Source organism: Chiloscyllium punctatum, chromosome 19 (assembly GCF_047496795.1).
Source record: "Chiloscyllium punctatum isolate Juve2018m chromosome 19, sChiPun1.3, whole genome shotgun sequence".
In the NCBI taxonomy this organism is placed as follows: domain Eukaryota; kingdom Metazoa; phylum Chordata; class Chondrichthyes; order Orectolobiformes; family Hemiscylliidae; genus Chiloscyllium; species Chiloscyllium punctatum.
Window position 1 is genome coordinate 97,880,788 of NC_092757.1, and position 24,963 is coordinate 97,905,750.

The window sequence follows — 24,963 nt, forward strand, 5'->3', positions numbered from 1 at the left end:
TAACAACATTTAAAAGGCATTTGGACAAATACATGGATAGGAAGGGTTTGGAAGGATTTGAGCCAAGTACAGGGGTTACTGTGTATGGAGATTTTGGTTAGCATGGACCAGTTTGGGACGAAGGGCCTGTGTCTGTGCTGTAGGACTGTATCACTCTATCTGGATTATTATAAGGCTTAAGTTTTAAAATGATTTCATGGGATGTGAGTGTTGCTGGCTAGGCCAGTGTTTATTGCCCATGTCTAGTTGCCCTTGAAAAGATAATGGCAAGCTACATTTTTGAATCACTGCAGTCCATTTGGTGTAGGTACACCCACAATGCTGTTAGAGGCAGAGGTCCAGGATTTTGACTCAGTGATACTGAAGAAGCAGTGACATATTTCCAAATCAGGATGGTGAATAACTGAGAGTGAAACTTACAGATGGTGATATTCCTGTGTATCTGCTGCCCTGGTCCTTCGAGATGGTAGTGGTCATGTGTTTGGAAGTTGCTTTTTGAGGATCCTTGGTGAATTTATGTGGTGCTCATTTAGATGGTGCACAATGTTTCTATAGTGAGTCAGTGGAGAAGGAGTGAATATTGTGGATGTGGTCCCAGTTTTCAGAAGCTCACAGCCAACTTTATTTCGCATTTAGAACAATAATATGTATTCCATGTGAGGTAAGCAACACATCATCTAGTAGTCATATATTCACAGGAAAACATCTTCTGTAATTTCTCAAGCAGATAAAATCTGTAACAATAATGTTCAGTTTTTGTCTCTCCAAAATGTTTTGATTGGTCAGTTTAAAGGATTCTCCTGCTCCTGGATGCTGCCTGACCTGCTGTGCTTTTCCCGCACCACACTCTCGACTCTGATCTCCAGCATCTGCAATCTTTACTTTCTCCCAGTTTAAAAGACATGCCTTATCATGGGTTTCTTAGGTGGGTGGGTGCTAACATGCATGGAGGAACTTGAGGCAGGTGGAATATGTGACACGTTTGCAGATTGTAGTGTCTGGTGTCAGTGGTTGCAGAAGGAAGTATTTGGTGGAAAACAAAACAATGGATGATATGGGGAAACCAAAGATAAAAATACCTTGGCAGGACAGATTGTTCCTCTGGTGGGATGGAAGCTTAGAGATGGAAAAAGGGAGGTGGAGATGACATATTAGAGATGGAAGGAATTGAATGGGAATCATAGGATCGTAAAATAGGAGCAGAATTAGGCCCTTTGGCCTCTTGAGTCTGCTCTGCCATTCAATCATGGCTGATAAATTTCTCAACTCAGTTCTCTTGCTTTCTCCTCATAAACTTTTATGCCCTTACTCATGCTAATATTTGGAACAGGAGAGTAGCAAGGGAAAGTGTAAGTGGACTCAAGGACAAAGAAGGGAATTTATGCATGGAGTCAGAGGAAATGAGTGAGGCCCTTAAGAGTACTTAACATCGGTATTCACCAAGGAGAAGGATGTGAATGATGGTAAGATTAGGGAGGAATATGTTGATACTCTAACATGTGTCAAAATTAAGATGGAGAAGGTGTTGCTTATCTTGAAAAATATTAAGGTTGATTAGTCCCAGGACTTGACAGGATCAATCTCAGGATACTGAAGGAGGTAAGGGAGGAAATCGATGATGCAAAGAACTTTGTATCCCCTTTAGCTACAGGTGAAATCCCAGATGACTAGAGAATAACCAATGTTGTTCCTTTGTTCAAAAAGGCAACAGGGATAATTCAGGAAATTATATGCCAGTGAGCATGAACATGCAGATATTATCGCAATATTTATGGGGCATTTAGACGCATGATCTGATAGATAATAGAGGGATATAGGCCATGTGCAGACAGATGGGATTAGTTCAGAATAGCATGAATCTTTGGCACAGGGTGTGCAGAAGAGCCTGTTTCTGTGCTGTAACATTGTATGTTCTATGTTCTATTCCAAATGTGGCCTAAAGAAAGTTTATACACCTGCAACATGACTTGCCAATTTTTGATGCCCTGACCAATGAAGGCAAGCATGTCATATGTCTTCTTTACCACCTTAGCCACTTGTTTTGCAACTTTCAGGCGGCTATGGATTTAGTACCCAAGATCCCTTTGTATATCGATGCTCCTAAGGTTCTGGCCATTAACAGTACACTTTCCTCATGCATTTGATCTCCCAAAATGCATCACCTTACATTTGTCAGGATTTAACTCCATCTGTCATTTCTTTACCTAACTTTGAAGCTGATTTATATTCTGCTGCATCCTTTAATATTCTTTCTTGCTCTCGACAACTCCACTAATTTGTCTGTCACCTGTAAACTTGCTATTTGGACCATCAACATTTTCACCCAAACCTTTTATATACATCACAAACAACAGAGATCCTTGTGGAACACTGATGCTCACAGACCTATAGTCAGAAAAAAACTTATCCACAACTACCCTCTCTGACCAACCCAATTTTGTATCCAACTTACTAACTCACCGTGGATTTCATGTGATTTGATCTACTGGACCAGCCAATCATGAGGGATCTTGTCAAATACTTTAGTGTAGATAATGTCCAGTATCTTACCCTCATTAACTATCTTTGTCTTTTCCTCAAAAAACTCAATCAAGTTTGTGATATGAGAGCTCCCCTATGTAAAGCAATGCTGACTACCTTTAATTTGTACATTCTAGTTTTAATTCCAGATTTCATTATTTGGATTTAAATTCCATCATCTGCCATAGTGGGCTCCAGGTATTTGCTAGAAGGAAACATAGCTAATGTTGATAGGACTAGAGAAAATAAGGAGGAGAAAGTTAGAAAATACTGAGAAGCATGAATAGAGTGGAAGTGAAGAAAGTGTTTCCAACTAGTAGGTGAGACTAGGACTCAAAGGCCCAACCTCAGGGTGAAGGGACAACCATTTAGAACTGAGATGAGGAGGCATTTCTTGAGCCAGACAGTAGTGAATCTGTGGAACTCATTGCCACAGAAGACTGTGGAGGCCAAGTCATTGAGTGTCTTCATGACAGAGATCGATAGATTCTTGGTTATGAACATAGAACAGGATAGCGCAGAAACAGCCACTTCTGCCTACCATATCTACACCGACCATGATGCCATTCTAATTTATCCTATTCACCTGCATATGGTCTTTATTGCTCTATTCTTTGCCTGTTCATGCGACTGTCTAAATACCTGTTAAACATTGCTATCATATCTGCTTCTACTACTTCCCCGGCTGTGTGTTATGAGCACCTACAGTATCACCCTCTGTGATCACTTGTTATAAAAGCTCAACTGATTTACAGTATTAATGTCATTTAGGGAATGAAATCTGTTGTCCTTGCCTGCTGTCTACGTTAGTCCAGACCAACATCAAAGTATGATGTGGAGGAGTCAGTGTTGGACTGGGGTGGACAAAGTTTAAAATCACACAACACCAGTTATAGTCCATCAGGTTTATTTTGAAGCACTAGTTTTCGGAGTGCTGCTCCTTCCATATAAACCATTACCTGGTGTTGTGTGATTTTTAACATCAAAGTAGTTGACTCTAAATTGCCCTGATTTCAAGAGCAATTAAATGCTGGTCATAACAGTGATACCAACATCCCACGAAATGATTTTAAAATATATATTTTTATGTGCAGTATCATAGTCCCTGAGGTTCTCTCATTAAAATAAAAGTGGCTATGTATTGTAACATTCTTAAATTTAACAAGAACAAGAAGCATGAGATTTCTAATTTACTCAAACATTACTCTTTTTAAACATTCGACTCCTCCTTCCCCCGCCCCACCCAAACACACACACACACACAACAAAACACAAATAAGGAAGATAGAACAGCAGGTGGTCTTGATAAGTCAAAAGGATCATTTCCTTTTGGAGGGTTGGTTAGCCCTGCTGGCTGGTTGGCTGGTTTGTGTTATAGTGTAATACCAACAGAACAGCATGGATTCATTCCCTGCACCAGCTGAGGTTACCAATGAAGGACCCATATTCTCAATATCTCCTGAGGTATCTAATGACGGAGTAGCCTTCTGGGACTATAGCAACTTTATCTTATATGGGTGGCACGATGGCATAGTAGTTACCCCATACTGTTGTGGGTGCAAACCCACTGGGCTGAATAGCCTCTTTCTGCACTGTGGGGATTCTATGATCTTCTTTGAAATAAAAAAAATCAGAACACAGTTCCAAATGAGTAGTCCAAAATTACAAAACTAGGTGAATTGTTTCCATAATACTTTTCCTTTCTTAGATGATTCTTCGATGTATGCAGTGATGATTTGTCTTTAGTTCATTGATTGCTTGATTGGACCTGGGGTCTTTCTGGTGTCTTTGGGGATTAGATAATTTCTTTCCGCATTTGAAAATGGGCATTTCCCTGCTCTTTCGACAGGAGAGAGCAACTTTACAGAGAAAGTGAAGAGAAAATGATCGATGCAGATAGTGCCTCTGGGGGTCTTCTTTCTTCACTCTTTCTCTTTATTGTAATTCCCTCACAGAGTCTGTGTTAGGGTGCAACCTGATCAATCAGAGGCTTGTTGCTATGCTGAGCACTCCTGACAAATGGTGCCACTTTGGCTGTTCTCAATGTACCCCAAAAAGTAACTTTGACATGCATTTTCTAATACTAGATAATTGTTTTTTAAGTGTAACTGAGATTTATGCATGGGAACTGTAGTAGACTTACAAGGAATTGTCCAGGACATTGAAGATTCGGCTTAACAAAAGCCTTCCCACTGGAGCCCTTTGAAAACATCTGCTTGAATCAGAGAATTCAGAGGGTCTGCTTCAGTTAATTAAAAAGTTACTCAGAAATGGTTAAACTACTGAATAACTACACTAATCCTACCTTACCTGACATGTCCCCAGCTATACCTCCCTCAAACCCCAGTCGCTGACCTGACAGCTCTCTCCTCTACCCCAGGACCTAATGCACCTCCTCTATGTCCAGAACTGATAGGCCTCTATCATTTGGGACCCAATCTCACCCTTCACTTCCCCTGTTGCCAAAAACAAGCTCCCCCTCCCTGCTCTGGATATGATGTTCCTTTCACCGGCTCCAGGTCCAATTTCCCCTGATTTCATCTGCTCTAGACCTGACCCCCTCTGACATCTGCTCCAGGCTGATCCCCCTTCACTCACTCCACACTCAGCACTCATTTTCCTGCTCCATACCCTGACTCTCCTTACCCCACTCTGTACCTGACACTTCTTCTCCTGTTCTGAACACAAACCCACTTCTCTGCCCTGTTCTCTACTGCCCTCCCCGGACCCATCCTGGTATCCTTTCTCCTGTTTTGTACTCTTCCACCTTCCTCCTGCTTTGTACCTGATCCCCACTTCTCCCATTAAGCTTAACTGGGTTAGCTTGCTGGAAAACAAGGAGGTATTGTAGAGTGTTACCAAGCTCACTATTTATTTGTCTAACTTTTTCTATATGCATTTTGCAGCCCTGAATACATCAAGAACCTTCAACATTGATACCAATATAAAAGTGCGATTCCAAAATAATGATGGCATCCTGTTTGGCCAGAATGTTGTCCAGTACAGTCATGGGTAAGAACATTTATTCAGATTTTACTTTTTAAACTTTGCACAGACTTTAGAAACAACTGATTAACTACCATACTGACTCAGCTGAAAAGATAGGGCAACACTGTTGTTGGCCATTTTTGAGCTCTGAAGGAATCCAATAGCACCCAGGAGATGGTGAACTGCTTGCTGTCAGAGCTTGGGTATGTTAAAAGGCAAAGAGTGCTCTTCCAAGAACTGCTAACTGGTCAGAGGACTGGCAGCTCATCATGCCCAACATTACCACCGGAAGCAGTAGCTGCTGTTGGGACTGCAGATGATCAAGGCCAGAGAAGAGACCAGGGAATGAATTTAAGTCAGGCTTGCTTAGACCTGAGATGTTGGTTAGTTTGCATATATCAGCAGGTGCACTCCACTCTAAGCTGGAGAATGCCTCATTAGGAGCATCTCCCACAAATCCTGCAATCCCATCGAACCCACATGTAAGCCACAAGGTATCTTTGGGCAGCCTTCCCCCACGGTATATCATTCCCTTGCTCCTTCTACTGCTATTGTACCCAGTGGTTCAATGAGGTCTTTATGTAACCACAAATCAACCACTTACAAACTTCTGGATGCCACCAGGTGAGAAGGATAACTATGAGCTACCTCAACCCTGCTTTAATCAGGCAATAAGGAAGTGGCAGTCACTCCATGACTCAATTTCCATCACAATTTCATAGAGTCACCCCACTCACCCACACAGCCAGCTTCCATGGGGAAAAGTATGTTATAGCCAATGTAGTTAATTATGTAATTATGTGGTATGTTGAACATAAGATTAATCTTAAAGCAAAAGTACTGCGGACATTGGAGGTCTGAAACAACAAAAGAATTTGCTAGAAAATCTCAACAGGTCTGGCAGCATCAATGGTGAGTATTCAGAGTTAATGTTTAGGCCCAGTGACCCTTCTTCAGAGTTCAGTTATCTAAAATTTATCGCGTACCTTTCAGTGATTTTGTTTTACCTTATGATTTTCATTCGCATCTTTTTGCTGTAGTGTTCAATGTTTTATGTTCTAAAGTCTGGCAGTAATGTTGAAATAAAATTCACCATGACACTACCACTCCATACCAACTATATCAAAAATAAACAAATCACCTTGTTGCATTGCCTTGGTGCCTGTTTCTGGAAGAAGCCATTTAATCCCTTGTGTATTTTTAATTAATTATTTTGTGGTCTGTTGGTCTTACTGACTGAGCCATTTTATTGCTCATCTCTAATTGACCAGAGGGCAGTTTAGAGTCAGTTAAATTGCTGTGCGCCTGGAGTCACATGCAGGCAGATTAGGTAAGGACGACAGATTTTTACATTTCATTATCTGCCACATCAGGGATTTGGACCTGTATCCGCAGAACATTAGCATTAGGTTCTAGAGTACTTGTGTGGTGACATTACAACTGTGCCACATAGTTTGATGGCCTTCCTGAAAAGAGACAATATGGGTTCTCGGTGGCTGTCCAGCTGGCAGGTGAGATCCCTGTCATCATATATTTGCAGTTCTCTGTAGAGAGAAAACATTCCTTCTAACGTTTCTTCCTCTACTTAAAACCATGCTTTCTACTTTTGCACTGACATTCCAAGTGAAATAATTTATCAAAAACACAAACAGAATTTACTGGAAAAACTTAGCAGGTCTGGCAGCATGTGTGCAGAGAAAGCAGAGTTAACTTTTTGGATCCAGTGACCCTTCTTCAGAACTATTTGTAGCTAGGAAAAGGTTGGTACGTATATAAAATTATTTGTTAATACAGCGAAAAAATTTCAAGGTTGTATCTCCTAGGTAAACACAATAACTGCAGATGCTGGAAACCAAATACTGGATTAGTGGTGCTGGAAGAGCACAGCAGTTCAGGCAGCATCCAATGAGCAGCGAAATCGACATTTCGGGCAAAAGCCCTTCATGGCTTTTGCCCGAAATGTCGATTTCGCTGCTCGTTGGATGCTGCCTGAACTGCTATGCTCTTCCAGCACCACTAATCCTGTATCATATCTCCTGCCAATCCAAATATAAGTCTTGGACTACATTTTTCTTGCAGGCAGGAAGCAGTGAGTTGGAATAAATGGATCCTTTTCAGAGTGACAGGCAATAATGAGTGTGGTACCACAGAGTTCAGTGCTGGGACCCCAGCTGTTCCCAATATATATTAACGATTTGGGCGAAGGAATTGAATGCACAAGCTCCACAGTTACAGATGACACTAAGCTGGGTGGCAGTCTGATATGAGGAGGATGCTAAGAGGCTGCAAATACCTTGCTAATGAAATATGATGTGGATAAATGTGAGGTTATCCATTTTGATGGCAAAAATAGGAAACTAGATTATTATCTGAATTGTGGTGGTTTAGGAAAAGGTGAGGTGCAATGAAACCTGGGTGTCATGGTTGAGCAGTCACTGAAGATTGGCATGCAGGTGCAGCAGATGGCAAGGAAAGCTAATGGCATGCTGGCCTTCATAATGAGATGATTTTAGTATCGGCATAGAGATATCTTCTTGCAGTTATATGAGCCACAACTTGAGAATTGTATGCAGTTTTGGTCTCTTGGTCTGAGGAAGGACATTCTTACTATTGAGGAGTCCAGTGAAGATTCACCAGATTGATTCATGGAATGGCAAGACTGACATAAGAAAGACTGGATTAACTGGGCTTGTATTGGCTAGAATTTAGAAGAATGAGGTCGGGGGGGAATCTCATAGAATCATAAAATACTGATGGGACGTTTCACTCAGACAGTTGTGAACCTGTAGTATTCTCTACTGCAGAAAGCTGTTGGGGCTAGTTTCTTAGATATAATTAAGAAGGGAGCTGTACGTGACCTTTGTGGATAAAGTAATCGAGGGGTATGGAGAGAAAGAGGGAGTGGAATATTGAAATTGATCAGCCTTGATCATATTGAATGGTGGTACAGGCTCAAAGGGCCAAATAGCCTACTCCTGCATTGACTTTCTATGATCCTATGTTTCTTGTTGCCTCTCTCTAAATCATCACCACTTTATCACTTTCACAATGCATCTACATTTACATACAAAGTATCTCAATATGGCCCATTCAGTAATTTCGATAGTGTGGTGCTGGAAAAGCTCAGCATGAGCCAACCCTTCATCAGGAGGACCTGATGAAGGGCTTACACCTGAAATGTTGATTCTTCTGCTCCTTGGATGCTGCCTGACCTGCTGTGCTTTTTCAGCATCACACTCTCAACTCTGATCTCCAGCATCTGCAGTCCTCACTTTCTCCCATTCAGTAATTTGTACAGTTACAGTTATTTATTTCAATGTAGAACCATAGAAAGAGCACAGAAAAAGGCCATTCAGCCAATTATGTGTGAACAATTGATTGAACCAGCCACATATTCTAATCCCACTTACTGGCACTTAGTCCGTAACCTTGCAGGATCCAATGCAGGTGGAGGTCCAGATTCCTTTTAAATGAGTTGAAGGTTTTCACCTCAACCACTAAATCAAGCAGTGAATTCCAGACACAAAATACCTTCTGGGTGAAAAGGTTGTTCCTTATGTCACCTCTAAACCTTCCACCAATCATTTTAAATGTGTGCACCTTGGTAACTGATCTCTACTAGTGGAAACAGGTAATCCCTGTCCACTCTTTTCAAATTTCTCATGATTTTGTATGTCTTGATTAAGTCACTCCTCAGCCTTCTCTGTTCAAAGGAAAACAACCCAAGCCTTTTCTATCTTTCCCCATATCTGCAATTCTTAAGCTCTAGCAATATTCTTGTAAATTTCTTCTGTTCACTTCTCCAGAGTAATGTGTCCTTCATGTAATGTGAAGAACAGAACAAAATTCCAGATGTGGCCCAGTGATGTCTTATATGGATCCAGCATTACATATTTGCTTTTAAATCCAATACCTCACCCAATGAAGGAAAGCATCCAATATGTCTGTTTTGCAACTTTACATACCTGTCCTGCCACTTTCAGGTCCCTGCTCTCAAGTCTCTCATGTACTCAAGCCCACTCAAAACCCTCTTATTTATTATGTATTCCCTTGCTTTGTTTGCCCTCCCCAAATTCATAACTTTACACTTCTCCAGTTTAAATTCCATTTGCTACTTTCCCACCCATTCAATCAACCAATGATGTCTTCCTGCAGTCAGCAAACCACTTCACTATCACAGATTGGGATGCCTTCAGAAAGTAGCTGAGGGCAACTTAAAAAGCAATAAAAGGCAGAGAAGATGAAATATGAGGGTAAGCTGGCATGTTATATCAAAGAATGTTGCAAGAGTTTTTTGAGGTATACAAAAGGTAAGCGAAAGGCAAGCTGGAAAATGAGGTTGGAGAAGTAGTCATCGGGAGCAAGGAAATGGTGAAGGAACTGGATAGGTACTTTGCATCAGTCTTCAAAGTAGAAGACACCAGCTGCATAACAGAACTTCAATAGAGTCAGGGACAGAAGTGCATGTAATGGCCATCACTAAGGAGAAGGGGGCTGGGGAATATGAAGGGTCAGACGTAGATAAATAACTCAGACCAGATGAATTATACCCAGAGTTCTGAAGGAGATAACAGCAAATTTTGGAGGCATTGATGGTGATCTTTCAGGAATCACTGGAGTCAAGGAGGGTCCCTGAGGTCTGGAAAATGACTTATGTAACACCTGTATGAGAAAGAAGCAGGCAAAAGATGGTTATAAGCTGGTTAGCCTGACCTTGGACATTGGTTGGATTTTAGAGTCCGTTAATAAGGATGAGATTGCAGCCTTCTTGGAAGTACATGGTAAAATTAGGCTCCGTCAGCATGGCTTCGTCAAGGGGAGGTCATACCTGACAGAAATGTTAGACAAAGGAGAGCCAGTGGATGTGATCCATTTCGATTTCCAGGTGACCTTTGATAAGGTGCTGCACAGGAGACTGTAAGATAAGATAAGATCTCATTTGTATTAGGGGCAAGGTACTAGATAGAGGATTGGCTGACTGGCAGACGGCAGAAAGTGGGGATAAAGGGTTCTTTTTCAGAAAGGCAGCTGGTGACTAGTAGAGTTCTGCAAGGGTCAGTGTTAGAATCACAACTTTTCACTTTATATATTAATGATCTAGATGAAAGAACTGAGGGCATTCTGGCTCAGTTTGCAGATAATACAAAGATAGGTAGAAGGACAGGTAGCACAGAGGAGGTGGGGAGGCTGCAGAAGGATTTGGACAGGTTAGGAGAGTAGGCAAAGGAGTGGCAGATGGAATACAATGTGAGATGCACTTTGGTAGGAAGCAAAAAAGGCATGGACTATTTTCTAAATGGGGATACAATTCGGAAGTCTGAAGTACAAAGAGACTTGTAAAATCTAATCCAGGATTCTTTCAAAGTAAACGTACAGGTTTAGTTAGTAGTGAAGAAGGCAAATGCAGTGATGGCATTTATTTTGAGAGGACTTGAACATGAAAGCAGTGATGTACTTCTGAGGCTCTATAATGCTGTGATCAGACCACATTTGGAGAATTGTGTGCAGTTTTGCCCAATATTTCAGGAAAGATGTACTGACCCTAGAGTGTGTGCAGAGGAGGTTCACGAGGAGCTTAGGTTGAGGAAGCAAGGAACTGGCACAGTTTTAGAGGATTGCAGGGTAGCTACAAAAGAACTCAAAAATGGATTGAGGAGAGCTAGGAGGGAGTATGAAAGAGTCTTGGTGGGAGGGATTAGGGAAAACCCAAGGTGTTCTCCACTGACATGAGGAATAAGAGAATGATCAGAGAGAGGGTAGGGCCAATCAGGGATAGTGGAGGGACTTGTGTCTGGAATCTGAAGAGGTAGGGGAGGCCCTAAATGAGTTTTTACATCAGTGTTCATGAGAGAGAGGGACCTTGTTGATAGTGACGTTACCGTGGACCAGATTAATAGGCTTGAACAGATTGATATCAAGAAAGTGAATGTGTTAAAAATTCTGGGAAGCATCATGATAGATAAATCCCCAGGGCCGGATGAAATATATCCAAGGTTACTATGGGAAGCAAAGAATGAGATCGCTGTGCCTCTGGCGATGATCTTTGCATCCTCATTCTCTATAGGAGTAGTACTGGATGATTGGAGGCAGGCGAATGTTGTTCCTTTGTTCAAGAAAGGGAATAGGGAAATCCCCGGGAACTACAGACTGGTCAGTCATAGGCCTGTGGTAAGCAAGCTACTGGGAAGGATTCTGAGAGATAGGATTTATGACTATTTGGAAGAACATAGTTTGATTAAAGATAGTCAACATGGCTTTGTGAGGGGCAGGTCATGCATCACAAGTCTTATTGAGTTCTTTGGGGATGTGTCGAGACAAGTTGAGCATTGGATGTGGTGTATATGGATTTCAGTAAGGCATTGGTTAAGGTTCCCCATGATAGGCTCATTCAGAAAGTTAGGAGATATGGGATACAGGGAAATGTGGATGTCTGGATACAGAATTGGCTGACCAAAACGAAGATAGCAAGTGGTAGTGGGTGGAAAGTATTCTGCCTGGAGGTCGGTGACTAGTGCTGTCCTGCAGGGATCTGTTCTTGGGCCATTCTCTTGTAGTCCTTATAAATGACTTGGATGAAGAAGTGGAAGGATGGGTTAGTAGGTTTGCTGATGACACAAATGTCAGTGGTGTTGTAGATAGTGTCGAGGGCTGTTACAGGCTACAGCAAGACATTGACAGGTGCAGAGCTGGGCTGAGAAGTGGCAGATGGAGCTCAACCTAGATAAATGTGGAGTGATTCATTTTGGAAGGTTGAATTTGAATGCTGAATACAGGGTTAAAGACAGCATTCTTGTCAGTGTGGAGGAACAGAGGGATCTTAGGGTGCATGTACATAGATCCCTCAAAGTTGCCATCCAAGTTGACAGGGTTGTTCACAAGTTGTATGGTGTTTTGGCTTTCATTAGCAGTGGGATTGAGTTTAAGACCACGAGGTTTTGTTGCAGCTCGATAAAACCCTGGTTAGACCATACTTGGAATATTGTGCAGGGAAGGTAATGTCTTACAAACCAAATAGAATTCTTTAAAGAGATGGCAAACTTATTGATGAGGGAAGGGATGTAGATGTCATACACATGGGCTTCAGTAAGGTGTTTGCTAAGTTTCCCCATGGTAGGCTGATGGGGAAGGAGAAGTCGCATGGAGTCCAAAGTGTTCTTGCTAGATGGATAGAGAACATGCTTCAGAGAGTAGTAGTGGAAAAGAGCTTCTCAAAATGGAGACCTGTGACCAGTCATTCTACAAGGCATTAAGGTCGACAAGTCCCCAGGTCCAGATAGGATCTATCCTGGGTTACTGAGGGCAGCAAGACCGGAAATAGCTGGGACTTTAACAGATATCTTTTCAGCATCCTTGAAAATGGGAGAGATCCCAGAGGGGAGAATTGCTAATGTTGTCCCCTTGTTTAAGAAGGGTAGCAGGGATAATACAGGTAATTATACATCTGTGAGCCTGACGTTAGTGGTAGGGGAGCAACTGGAGAAGATACTAAGGGATAGGATATATACTGATTTGGAAGAAAATGGGCTTATCAGTTATAGGCAGCATAGTTTTGTATCCAGTTCTGGTGGCCTCATTATAGGAAGGATGTAGATGTTTTAGAAAGAGTGCAAAGGAGATTTACCAGGATGCTGCCTGGATTGGAGGGCTTGTCTTATGAAGAGAGGTTGAGTGAGCTAGTGTTTTTCATACTGGAGAGAAGAAGGAAGAGATAGAGGTGTACAAGGTAATAAGAGGCATAGATAGAGCAGATAGCCAGTGACTTTTCCCCAGGGCAGAAATGACTGTCACACGGGTTCATAATTTTAAGCAGTGGTAGTAGAGTCAGAGACATGAGGAACATTTAAGTGACTGCCGGACAAGCACATGGACTGCAGTAAATTGAGGGGTGTGTAGGTTATGTTGATCTTTGATTAAGATAAATGCTCAGCACAACATTGTGGGCTGAAGGGCCTGTACTGTGCTTGTTCTATATGCAGTGTTCTGTGTTCTAATGAAAAGCGTAACATAGGAACGTTTGAGGACTCTGGGTTAATACTCGGAGTTTAGAAGGATAAGGGGTGATCGAATTGAAACATACAGAGTAGATGTTGGGAAGATGTTGGGAAATGGTCAATACAGAGTAGATGTTGGGAAAATGTTTCAATTGGTAGGAGAGACTAGGACTCGAGGACATGGCTTTAGATTAAAAGGAAGACCTTTTAGAACTGAGATAAGGAGAGTCTTTAGCCAGAGAGTGGTGAATCTATGGAATTCATTGCTACAGAAGGCTGTGGAAACCAAGTCATTAAGTATATTTAAGATTGAGATAGATAGGTTCTTGAGTATCAAGAGGATCAATGATTACAGGGAGAAAGCAGGAGAATGGGGTTGAGAAACTTATTAGCCATGAATGAATGGTGGAGCAGACTCAATGGGTTGAATGGCCTAATTTCTGCTCCTATGTCTTCAGATTTTATGGTCTTACTCATGTTATATATTAATGATCTGGTCAAAGGAATTAACGGCATTATTAGTAAGTTTGCAGATGACACAAAGAAGGAGGGGTACGTAGTATTAACGAAATGGGGAGGCTAGGCATATGGGCAAAGGAGTGGCTGATGGAATGCACTGCGGAATGGATGAGATTATACACTTTGATAGGAAGAATAGAAGCTTAAACTATTTTTTAAATGGGAAAAGACTGAGAAATTTGAAGCACAAAGGGACTGGAGTCCTATTTCAGGACTCGCATTCATTTTGGGAAGACCAGAATACAAGAGCAAGGACATACTACTGAAGCTGTATGAGGCTCTGGTCAGACGTTATTTGAAATATTGTGAGCAGTTTAGGCCCTGTATCTAAGGGAGGATGTGCTGGCATTGGAGGGGATCCAGATGAGTTTCACAAGAATGATCCCATGAATGAAATCCTTGTCATTTGAGGACAGGTTAAGGACACTGGGTCTCTACCTGGAATTTAGAAGGTTGAAGGGGGATCGCATATAAATTTACAGAATACTGAGAGGCCTGGATAGAGTGACATGGAGAAGATGTTTCCACTAGTTGAAGAGGCTGGGACCTGGGGGGACAATCCTTTCGAACTGAGATGAGGAGGAAATTCTTCAGTCAGAGGATGGTTAATCTGTGGAATTAACTGTCATTTAATCAGAGGAAGTTAGAGAAAATGGGTGAGATTCTTAACGTCACAGAAAATATTAATTTGTAAGAGGATCAAAGAATACAGGGAGAAGGTAGGAGACTGGGTTTGCGAAGCACATGATCCATGATTGAATAGTGGAGTAGACTTGATGGGATAAATTACCTAATTCTGCTCCTACATGTTATGGTCCTATGGTGTTCCTAGTTTCATTATTCAGTTCAACCTGTACTTTCTATACTTATCTAAGTTTCATTAATTTTTTTTGAGATTGTTGTAAGCTCCATCTTTTTATCTTACCCTATATGCTTCTGGATAACTGGGTGCTCTAGATTTGGCAATATCATCATTTTTACTGTGGGTACATACTTACACTGTACTAGTAGAATTTCACTTTTGAGTGCCTCCCACTGATTTGTAACTGAAATTACTTAAAGAAGCTGTAACTAGCCCATTTTTGCCAGATAATCCCACAACTTTGCAAAATTTTCCATCTCTCAAATTAAAACTTTTTCTCTCAATCTATCTTTTTCTCTTTCCATAATAATGCAAAATCTAACATAATTATGATCACTGTGTCCAAAATAGTCACCCACTGCTACTTCACCCAACTAATTACTTATTTCCCAATACTAATTTTAAAATTAAGCTCTCCTTTGTTGGGTTGTTCCATGCTCACCAGAAACAGTATTTTGAATAGAAACATAAAATAGGAGGAGGACTAAGCCATTGGCCCCTCAAACCCACTGTACCATTCAGCATCTCAACATTATATTCCTGCTCTCTTGCATACCCCACTGACATATTTACTCCAATAATCTATTTCTGTTTTTAAATATATTTAGTAGCTTGGCCTTCACAGTCTTCAATGATAGAGAATTCCACATGTTTACCACCTTCTAAGTGAAGAAATTTTTCCTCGTCTTAGTCTGAAGTGGCCTACAGGTGTGACCCCATGCAATGGACCCCAGCCAGGGGAAACATTATTCCCGCATCTTGCTTACTCAGCCCTGTCAGTATATTATATGCTCCACTGTGAAACCCTCTCATTATTCTAAATGCCAGTGAATATAGGTCCAACCAATCTCTTCTCATACATGGGACAGACCTGCCATCCCAAGAATCAGTCTGGGGAACTTTTACCGCACTCCCTTGGTGGCAAGTATATCTTTTTTCAGATAAAGAGATCAAAACAGCACACGATCATCCAAGTGCAGTCTTACCAAGGCTCTGTACAGCTGTATTTAAACAATTTTACAATAAAGCACTGTAAAGCATTTTTCTTCCTAACTGCATGCCGCACCTGCTTGCTTACTTTCAGTAGCTGATGTACGAGGACACTAAGGTCTCTTTGTACAACAACATTTTCCAATCTATCATAATTTAAATAACACACTATCATGCTGTTTTTTCTACTGAAATGGATAACTTCACAATTGAGCATGTTATACTACTTGTGCCATTTATTTGCCTACTCACTGTGCTTGTCTAAATTGCCCTAAAGCGTCTTTACATCTTCCTCAACACTCACAGTCCCATGCAATTTTATACTGTAAGCAAACTTGAAAATATTACATTTGATTCCCTTATCCAAATCCTTGATGTATATTATGAATACATGAGGCATAAGCATTGATTCCTGTGGTCCTCCACTCAGAAAATAACCCATTTACTCCTACTCTGTTTCCTGTCTGCTAAAAAATTCTCATTCCACACCAGTATATTACTCTCAATCCATGTGCTTTAACTTTGTTCACTAAGCTTTGTGAAAATCCAAATGCACTACATTCTTTTGACTAGTTATGTCCTCCAAAATTTCAGCAGTTATGTCAAATGTGATTTCCTTCTCATAACTCTAACTTTACATTGTGTAACCCCGTTGATATTTTCCAAGTATCCTGTTATCACATCCTTTATAATAGATTCTACAACTTTCCTGACTACTGATACTGGGCTAAAAAGTGTATAATTTCCAGTCTTTCTACCTCCCTCCAATTTTTAAAAATGGGATTATATTTTGCACTCTAATCTGCTGAGACTGTTCCAGAGTCTGTAGAATTTTAGATGATAACCAATGCATCTCTTGTTTCCTCAGTCATCTGCTTTAGTACGCGAAGATATAGATTATCAGGCGTCGAGGATTTACCAGCTTTCAATCCTATTAGTTTCTGCAGTACTTTTTAAAAAGTTAATATTAATTTCCTTCAATTCCTCTTTTCTAAAAAAAACCTTGCTTCCCAAGCATTTTTAACAAATTATTTGTGTTTTCTTTTGGGAAGACATAACTAAAGTAGCTCTTTAATTTTTCTCCATTATTGTTCTCCCTTATCATTTATCCCGTTTCAGACTGTAAGGGACCCCCATCCATCTGCACTAACCTTTTTCTTTTCACATGCTTATGGAAGCTCTTGCAGTCTGTCTTTATGTTCCTTGCAAGTTTCCCTTTGAACTCTATTTTTCCCCTCTTAATTAACCTCTTGGTCCTCTTCTGCTGAATTATAAATTGCTCCCTCAGGCTAGCTACATTTTCTAGCAACTTTAATTGAATTGAATTGAACTTATTGTCATGTATACCGTGACACAGTGGTGGCACGGTGGCACAGTGGTTAGCACTGCTGCCTCACAGCACCAGAGACCTGGGTTCAATTCCCGCCTCAGGCAACTGACTGTGTGGAGTTTGCACATTCTCCCCGTGTCTGCGTGGGTTTCCTCCGGGTGCTCCGGTTTCCTCCCACAGTCCAAAGATGTGCAGGTCAGGTGAATTGGCCATGCTAAATTGCCCGTAGTGTTAGGTAAGGGGTAAATGTAGGGGTATGGGTGGGTTGTGCTTCGGCGGGGCGGTGTGGACTTGTTGGGCCGAAGGGCCTGTTTCCACGCTGTAAGTAATCTAATCTAATCTAATCTAAGCTCCACAGTGAAAGCTTTGTCTTGCGAGTAATACAAGCAGATCACAGAGTTAAAATTAGCATATTAATTAAATATTAAAGTAGTAATTAAATAATAGGTATACAGCGGCAATGCTAAGAGTTTGTGAGTCCATTCAGTATTCTAACAACAGTAGGGTAGAAACTGTTTCGAGACCAGCTGGTACAGGTTCAGGCTTTTGTACCTTCTCCCCGATGGTAGAGGTTGTAGAAAAGCATTGCCAGGGTGGGATGGATCTTTGAGAATGCCGGCGGCCTTCCATTGACAGCAGGCATGGTAGGTGGATTCTATAGATAGGAGGTTGGCCTTTGTGATTGTCCAGACCGAGTTCACCACTCTCTGTAACCATCTCCAATCTTGAATGGTACAGTTGCCATACCAGGTAGTGATACATTCAGACAGAATGCTCTCAGAGGCGCACCTCTAAAGGTTGGCAAGGGTATTCGCCGTCACGCCAGATTTCCTCAGCTGCCAGAGGAAGAAGACATTGTTGGGCCTTTGTAACAGTGCATCCACATGAAGAGTCCAAGAAAGCTTGTTGTTGATAACCACTCCCAGGAGCTTGACACTCTCCACTTGTTCCACCTCTGTGCTGTTAATGTGTTGCGGGGGGCATGAGTAACATCTTTATATGACCTGTCTTTGAATTAAATACTGTCCTTAATTTCTTTTGTTAGCTACAGTTGAGCTACTTTTTCATTTGCATTCCTTTGTCAGAAAAGAAGGTATAACTTGATCTTGTTCAAGAATTTTGTTCTGTCTGCTCTTTTCAAACTGCTTGTGTCCCAAAAATCTACAATTATGACTATAATATTGTTTTTGCATGCAGAAATGTGCCTATATATATGCTTCTTTAACTTTCTACAAGTATTTGGGATCTATGGCACATGCCTAGAAGTGTAGCTACCCTTTTTCTTTTCTGAGTTCAACCCACACAGCCTTGTTTGATGCTTCCTTTCATATATCATCCCTCCTCATAACTGATTTAACTAATAATGTTACACCCCCATCTTTTTATTCCCTTCTCATTCCTGGCTGAAACCTTTCTAGTCAAAGTGTGGTGCTGGGAAAGAACAGCAGGTCAGGCAGCATCCAAGGAGCAGGACAGTCAACATTTTGGGCATAAACCCTTTATCAGGAATGTGGAGGGTGAAGGAGGCTGAAGATAAATAGGGGGGTGGGGTTGAGGGGAAGGGAGCTGGGAAGGCACTAGGTGGATACATGTGGAGGGTAATAGTGATATTCCTACAAAATTCCTCGAAGCATGGCATTCCAACCAGAACTCTATCAATAAATACATTGAGTTAGACCCCATCTACCACCCCTGAGAAAAAGAACAGGAAATGACATCACCACAGGAAATAACATCACCAACCCAAAGAAACCCAAACATATAAATAGAAAGCAGGAATCATGTACATTGCTTCACCTGAGGCCCACTGATGATGTTACCGAGTAGGGTGACAAAATGTCTAGAAATGAATCACTCAGCTCAGCGAGCAAACCTACATCCAGAAACTCAACCTGAGCTACAAATCTTCTCAAAACTCGATAAGGTAACAGTGATAGGTAAGTGGGGAGGGTGGAGCAGATGGTGGGAAGGAAGATGGACAGGTAGAAAAGGGCATGAGGACAGTGCCAAGTTGGAGGGTTGAATCTGGGATGAGGTGGGTGGAGGGGATATTTAGAAACTAGTGAGGTCAATGTTGATGCCGTGTGGTTGAAGGGTCCCAAGGAGGAAGATGAGGCGTTATTCCTCCAGTTGATGTGTGGCTTGGATGTGGCGGTGGAGGAGGCCCAGGACTTGCATGTCCTTGGGGGAGTGGGAGCAGGAAGTCGAAGTGGTCAGCCACAGGACAGTGGGGCTGTTTGGTGCATTTGTCCCACAGGTGTACCTTGAAATGCTGCAGTTGGCATCCTGTCTCCCTAATGGTGAGGAGATCACATCGAGAGCAATGGACACTGTCGATGAGGTGGGTAGATGTGCAGGAAAATTTCTGCCAGATATCCTTTGGGGCCTTGGATAGAGGTGAGGTGGGAGGTTTGGGCAAAGGTTTTACACCTTCTGCAGTGGCAAGAGTGGGTGCCGGGTGTGGAGGGTTAGTCCGTGGGTGGGGGGGCATGGACTTGATATAGAACATAGAGAGGTACAACACAGAACAGGCCCTTCAGCCCACGATGTTGTGTTGAGGATTATTCCTAATCTAAAATAAAATAACCTAATCTACGCACCCCTCAATTCACTGCTGTCCATGTGCATGTCCAGCAGTCACTTGAATGTCCCTAATGACTCTGCTTCCACTACCACCACTGGTGATGCATTCCATGCATTCACAACTCTCTCTGTGTGAAGAACCTACCTCTGACAGCTCCTCTATACCTTCCTCCTAACACCTTAAAACTATAAACCCTCGTGCTAGTCAATCCTGCCCTGGGAAAAAGTCTCTGGCTATCGACTCTTTCCATTCCTCTCATTACCTTGTATACCTCGATCAGGTCACCTCTCTTCCTCCTTCTCTCCAGAGAGAAAAGTCCAAGCTTAGTCAACCTCACTTCGTAAGACAAGCCTTCCAGTCCAGGCAGCATCCTGGTAAACCTTCTTTGTATCCTCTCCAAAGCCTCTGAATCTTTCCTACATTAGGGCGATCAGAACTGGAAACAATATTGCAAGTGTGGCCTCACCATGTTTTGTAGAACTGCAGCAAAACCTCATGGTCTTAAACTCGATCTCCCTGTTAATAAAAGCCAAAATACCATATGCTTTCTTAACAATCACATCCACTTGGGTGGCAACTTTGAGGGATTGATGCACTTGAGCACCAAGATCCCACTGTTCCCCCACACTGTCAAGAATTCTGTCTTTAATCCTATATTCAGCATTCAAGTTCAACCTTCCAAAATGTATCACTTCGCATTTATCCAGGTTGAACTCCATCTGCCATTTCTCAGCCCAGCTCTGCATCCTGTCTATGTCGCACTGCAGCCTGTAATAGCCCTCGATATCATCAACGGTGCATCCAACGTTTGTGTCACCTGCAAATTTACTAACCCACTCCTTAACCTCCTCATCCAAGTCATTTTTAAAAACTACGAAGAGCAGAGGCCCAAGAACAGAGCCCTGCGGGACACCACTCAACACTGACTTCCAGGCAGACTACATTCGACCTAAAACCACTCTCTGTCTTCTGTCAGCCAACCAATTCTGAATCCAGACAGCCAAATCTCCCTGCATCCTGTACCTCCTGACTTTATGAATTAATTCACCATGGGGAACGTTATCAAATGCTGAAGTCCATTTACACCACATCTACTGCTTGACTTTCATTGATCTGTCTTGTCACCTCAAAGAACTCAATAAAATTTGTGAGGCATGACCTGCCCCTCACAAAGCCATGCTGACTGCCTTTAATCACGCTATACTTTTCCAAATAGTCACAAATCCTATCCCTCAGAATTCTTTCCAAAACCTTGCTGACCACAGATGAGGGAGTCACAGAGGGAAAGGTCTCTGTGGATTGCAGATAGGGGTGGGGAGGGAAATATAGCTTTGGGTGGGGTCTGATTGTAGATGATGAAAATGACGGAGGATAATGGGCTGTCTCTGGAGAGGGATTTTATCCATATTACGGTTGGAGAGGTGGTGTTCCCTTGCAGGCCTCTTACCCACTTTCGACCTCATTATTCCCCTATTTATCTCTATTAATGTCGACTCTCCTGCTTCTCGGGTGCTGCCTGACCTGCTGTGCTTTTCCAGTGCCATACTTTTCGACTCTGACTCTCCCACATCTGCGGTCCTCACTTCCTCTAGTTCCTGAAAACTCTTTTTCCAGAGATAGTGAGCTGCCATCCTTGCCCCTCTTTATAGCAATAATATCTTGACACTTTGAGTTTATGCACGTCCTCATCAGCTTTATTCATTATCCTCCTTGAGTTTATATTGCAAATTCTCTGTGCTATGAATTTTTAAACCTCTGCTTCATCTGTCGTTCAGAGAGATTTTTTATGTTTCTGCCAGCTGTTTCCTGTTCTGAGTTTTCCCTCAGGTTCCCATCCTCTTGCCAATCTCATTTAATCATCCTCAACACTGCTAGCAAATTTCCCTATAATGATATTTATCCTCATCGCATTCAAGTGAAGAAGTCTAACTTCTTCAGCTCCCGCCTTCTCAAGATTTGGTGTTGATGCCCCAGAAATCTGATTCCCAACCATCTACACTAGTTTTTCAGTCATGTTCAATTGTTCAATTCTCCTATTTCTTTGCTCAAGAGCAAATAATCCTGAGACCACTACTTTAGAAGTCCTCCCTTTCAATCTTCTAACTGCTTGAAATCTGCTTTCTGTACCTCATCCTCATTCCTACTTAAGACATTGGGTGGAATTTCAGAGAGACATGGGATAATGGTTAGATGAGTGGTAGAATCAGGCAAGAGGTTTGGTGAGCCTCATTTTGACATCAAGATCATCTTGTTGTATGCTTGTCTCAAGTGGCAGGAATCTCACTTGGGAGTAGTGAATTCCTAATTGTCAATGATTATTGCTTGTTAAATGCTTTGTGTGCTACCCAACTCCCCATAATTTGCAACAATACCAAATTCACCATACAAGCTAGCTGTTGGGAAGACTAAACATGGAACCCAGAGCAGGTTCTTGCTGGGTTCACCTCATTGCTTGCTCCAAAATATCTCCACATTAGACACTGGGCATCAATATTTTGGATATATCTCTGAACTATTTGCAGGATGCATCTGCATTTCAATGCTATGCCTTGGGTTGCCAATTTCCCCTTATCTGCCATATCCGAACCATAAAGAGCAGTTCTGGACTGACAGAGCTTGTCCAGGTATATAACAGCCTTCAAAGTGTGGCATGAATGCAAGGGATGCTGGTCAATTTAGGGATCTCCAGTAATTGGCAAATTGCTCCAGGAACAGCGCATGGTAAGATACGGTGGAAAGTGGACACAGTACTTGCCATAAGCACTGAAATATCAATTGATGTATGTAGGTTTGCTCGCTGGAAGGTTCGTTTTCAGACATTTTATCACCATACTAGGTAATATCTTCAGTGAGCCTCCGGATGAAGCTTTCATCCAGAGGCTCACTGAAGATGTTACCTGAAAATGAACTTTCCAGCTCAATGAGCAAACTTACATCTTGAACCTCAACCTGAGCTGCAAATCTTCTCAAAACTCGCTAATACCAATTAATGTGCCCAGTTTGGTAAAAAAAAACTGAGAAATCAAACTTACCAAAATCCACCAAGTGCAATGTGACTCACACATTGCCAAAACAAACCTGTAAAACATAGGAGGACTATGACCTCTGGCCAGTTAGCCTCCCGAGAAGAATGTGCTGTAGCACCAGGAGACAATGTACCATCCTGGAGTCAAATTGATAGCTGCAGAAATGTCCCTGTGATCCCCTGACTATGCAATACCCTATCGTTAATACTCATTCATTCTTGAAGGATGTTAAAGCTTTGGAGGGAGTTCAGAGGAGATTTACTAAAATTATACCAGGAATTAAAAATTTTAGTCAGAAAGAAAGATTAGAGAAATTGAGCTTATTCTTCTTGGAGCTGAGAAGATAAGGGGTGACCTTATTGACACATTCAAAATTGTGAACAATTTTGACAGGGTAAAGAAGGATATTCTGTTTCCACTTGTTGACATGCCAGTAACTTTGGGTCACAATTCCAAGACTGTCTGCAAGAGAGGTATGAGTGAGATGAGGAGAAACTTCTTTCCACAGAGAGTTGTTAGGATTTGCAATGCACTTGCACTTCCTGGAAGAGTAGTGGAGGTGGACTCCATAGGAGGTTTCAAAAGGGAGCTGGGTATATATTTGAAAACGCTTAAGTTAGAGGGCTGCTGAGATAAGGCTGGAGAGTAGGGCTAGTTGGGTATCTCTTTTGGGAACTGATACAGACACAATGGGTTGAATGGCCTCCTTCTCTACTGTAATATTCTATGATTCTTTCTCCTCCCTATGCAGCTAAATCAGATATGGTGGCACTGACTTAGCTTTGGCTGTAATTGCTTGAGGATCAATCGCCTTCATCAGTATCCAAAATGAATACTAATTAGCAAGCAAGATTCACTGAAACGACTTCTGCACTGCCTGCCTGGTAGACTTAAACTGCTACAAATAGTGTGGTGCTAGAAAAGCATAGCTGGTCAGGCAGCATTCGAGGAACAGGAGAGTCGGTGTTTCAGGCATCCTGATGAAGGGCTTATGCTGCTCGGATGCTGCCTGACTAGCTGTGCTTTTCCAGCGCCACACTCTTCGACTCTGATCTCCAGCAACCGCAGTCCTCACTTTCTCCCAGACTTAAACTACTGGGTGATCACCCATTGTCTTGTTGCTTAAAGACTTCTACTTGCAGTACGATCACCTCCCTAAACAAGCTAACATGCAAGTCCTCTGCCTTACAAATGCATAAGAGTGACTGCAGCCATTGCTCAAATTTGAAAACCTGGAGCTTAAGCTTGTGCCGCTGGTGACATTTTCTTCAAATATGTTCATATGGTACACAAGTGTGTCCATGATTTACACATACTTCAGACTGTACACCCAACTTGATACTAACCTGCCATCCTGTAACTTTTAAAACTTTTGTTTTAATTAACAGGGTAGAAAATCTTACAGTACTCACCAATCAGATTCTTATCACTTGCAGTCTTCGAAATTATTCACTGTACATCCATGTTGAAACCATTAAAGCATGTTAAAAAGTCTCTTAATAATGACCTTTCCAAATACTTCTGTGTACTTGCCTCCAATCTGAAAAGTAAGTGTTAAATAATTTGACAAGAACAAATGCTGAAATAAAATAGAAAATGTAGGAAATGCCCAGCAGATCTAGTGTAGGGTGAAAGAATGGCTGAATTTTCACATTGGCAGTTAAACTACAGTGACAATTGAGTTTCATGATGTCCTCTCCATCATGGCCAAGGTCAGATTTTCCTGCAGCATCTTCTGGTTTTCACCTCAATATTTATATAAGAGGGATGTTGGATGTGTGTTCCTCAAATTCCTTCCAATCATCATGCTCCTAGTACCAGATTTAAAACCTAGCTGGATACCACTTCAGGTCCTCACTATGATATTTAGGCCCTAATAATCAAAGAAATGGCCCAAAAGAATGATAACTTCACTCTCTGCTTTGTGGACAGAAATTTGATGTTGTTATTAGAGAGGGGTTCATTCGTCTTCCTTGCAGACCGCTACTGTAGGTCATGACATCAGACACAGCCAGTGTGGACAGAAACTGCAACACTAGTCAGTGTTGTTTACCATATGAAGTGACATTTTGTGCTCCATAAGGGTAATTGCAACATTTTATTACTCTGCTACCTGTAATCTATTGCCGTGTATCTGCAGGCACGTGCTGCAA

The 24,963-nt window shown here is 41.9% G+C and overlaps 1 protein-coding gene across 1 annotated transcript in view; it reads left to right on the top strand.

Annotated features, from left to right (window-relative positions):
- LOC140491253 (integrin alpha-E-like) overlaps nt 1-24,963 on the top strand; it is a 344,341-nt gene that overhangs the window by 12,665 nt on the left and 306,713 nt on the right. The window contains exon 2 of the mRNA XM_072589219.1: nt 5,427-5,532. Within this exon, the coding sequence (XP_072445320.1) occupies nt 5,427-5,532 (106 nt within the window). The remainder of the gene's footprint in view (nt 1-5,426; nt 5,533-24,963) is intronic.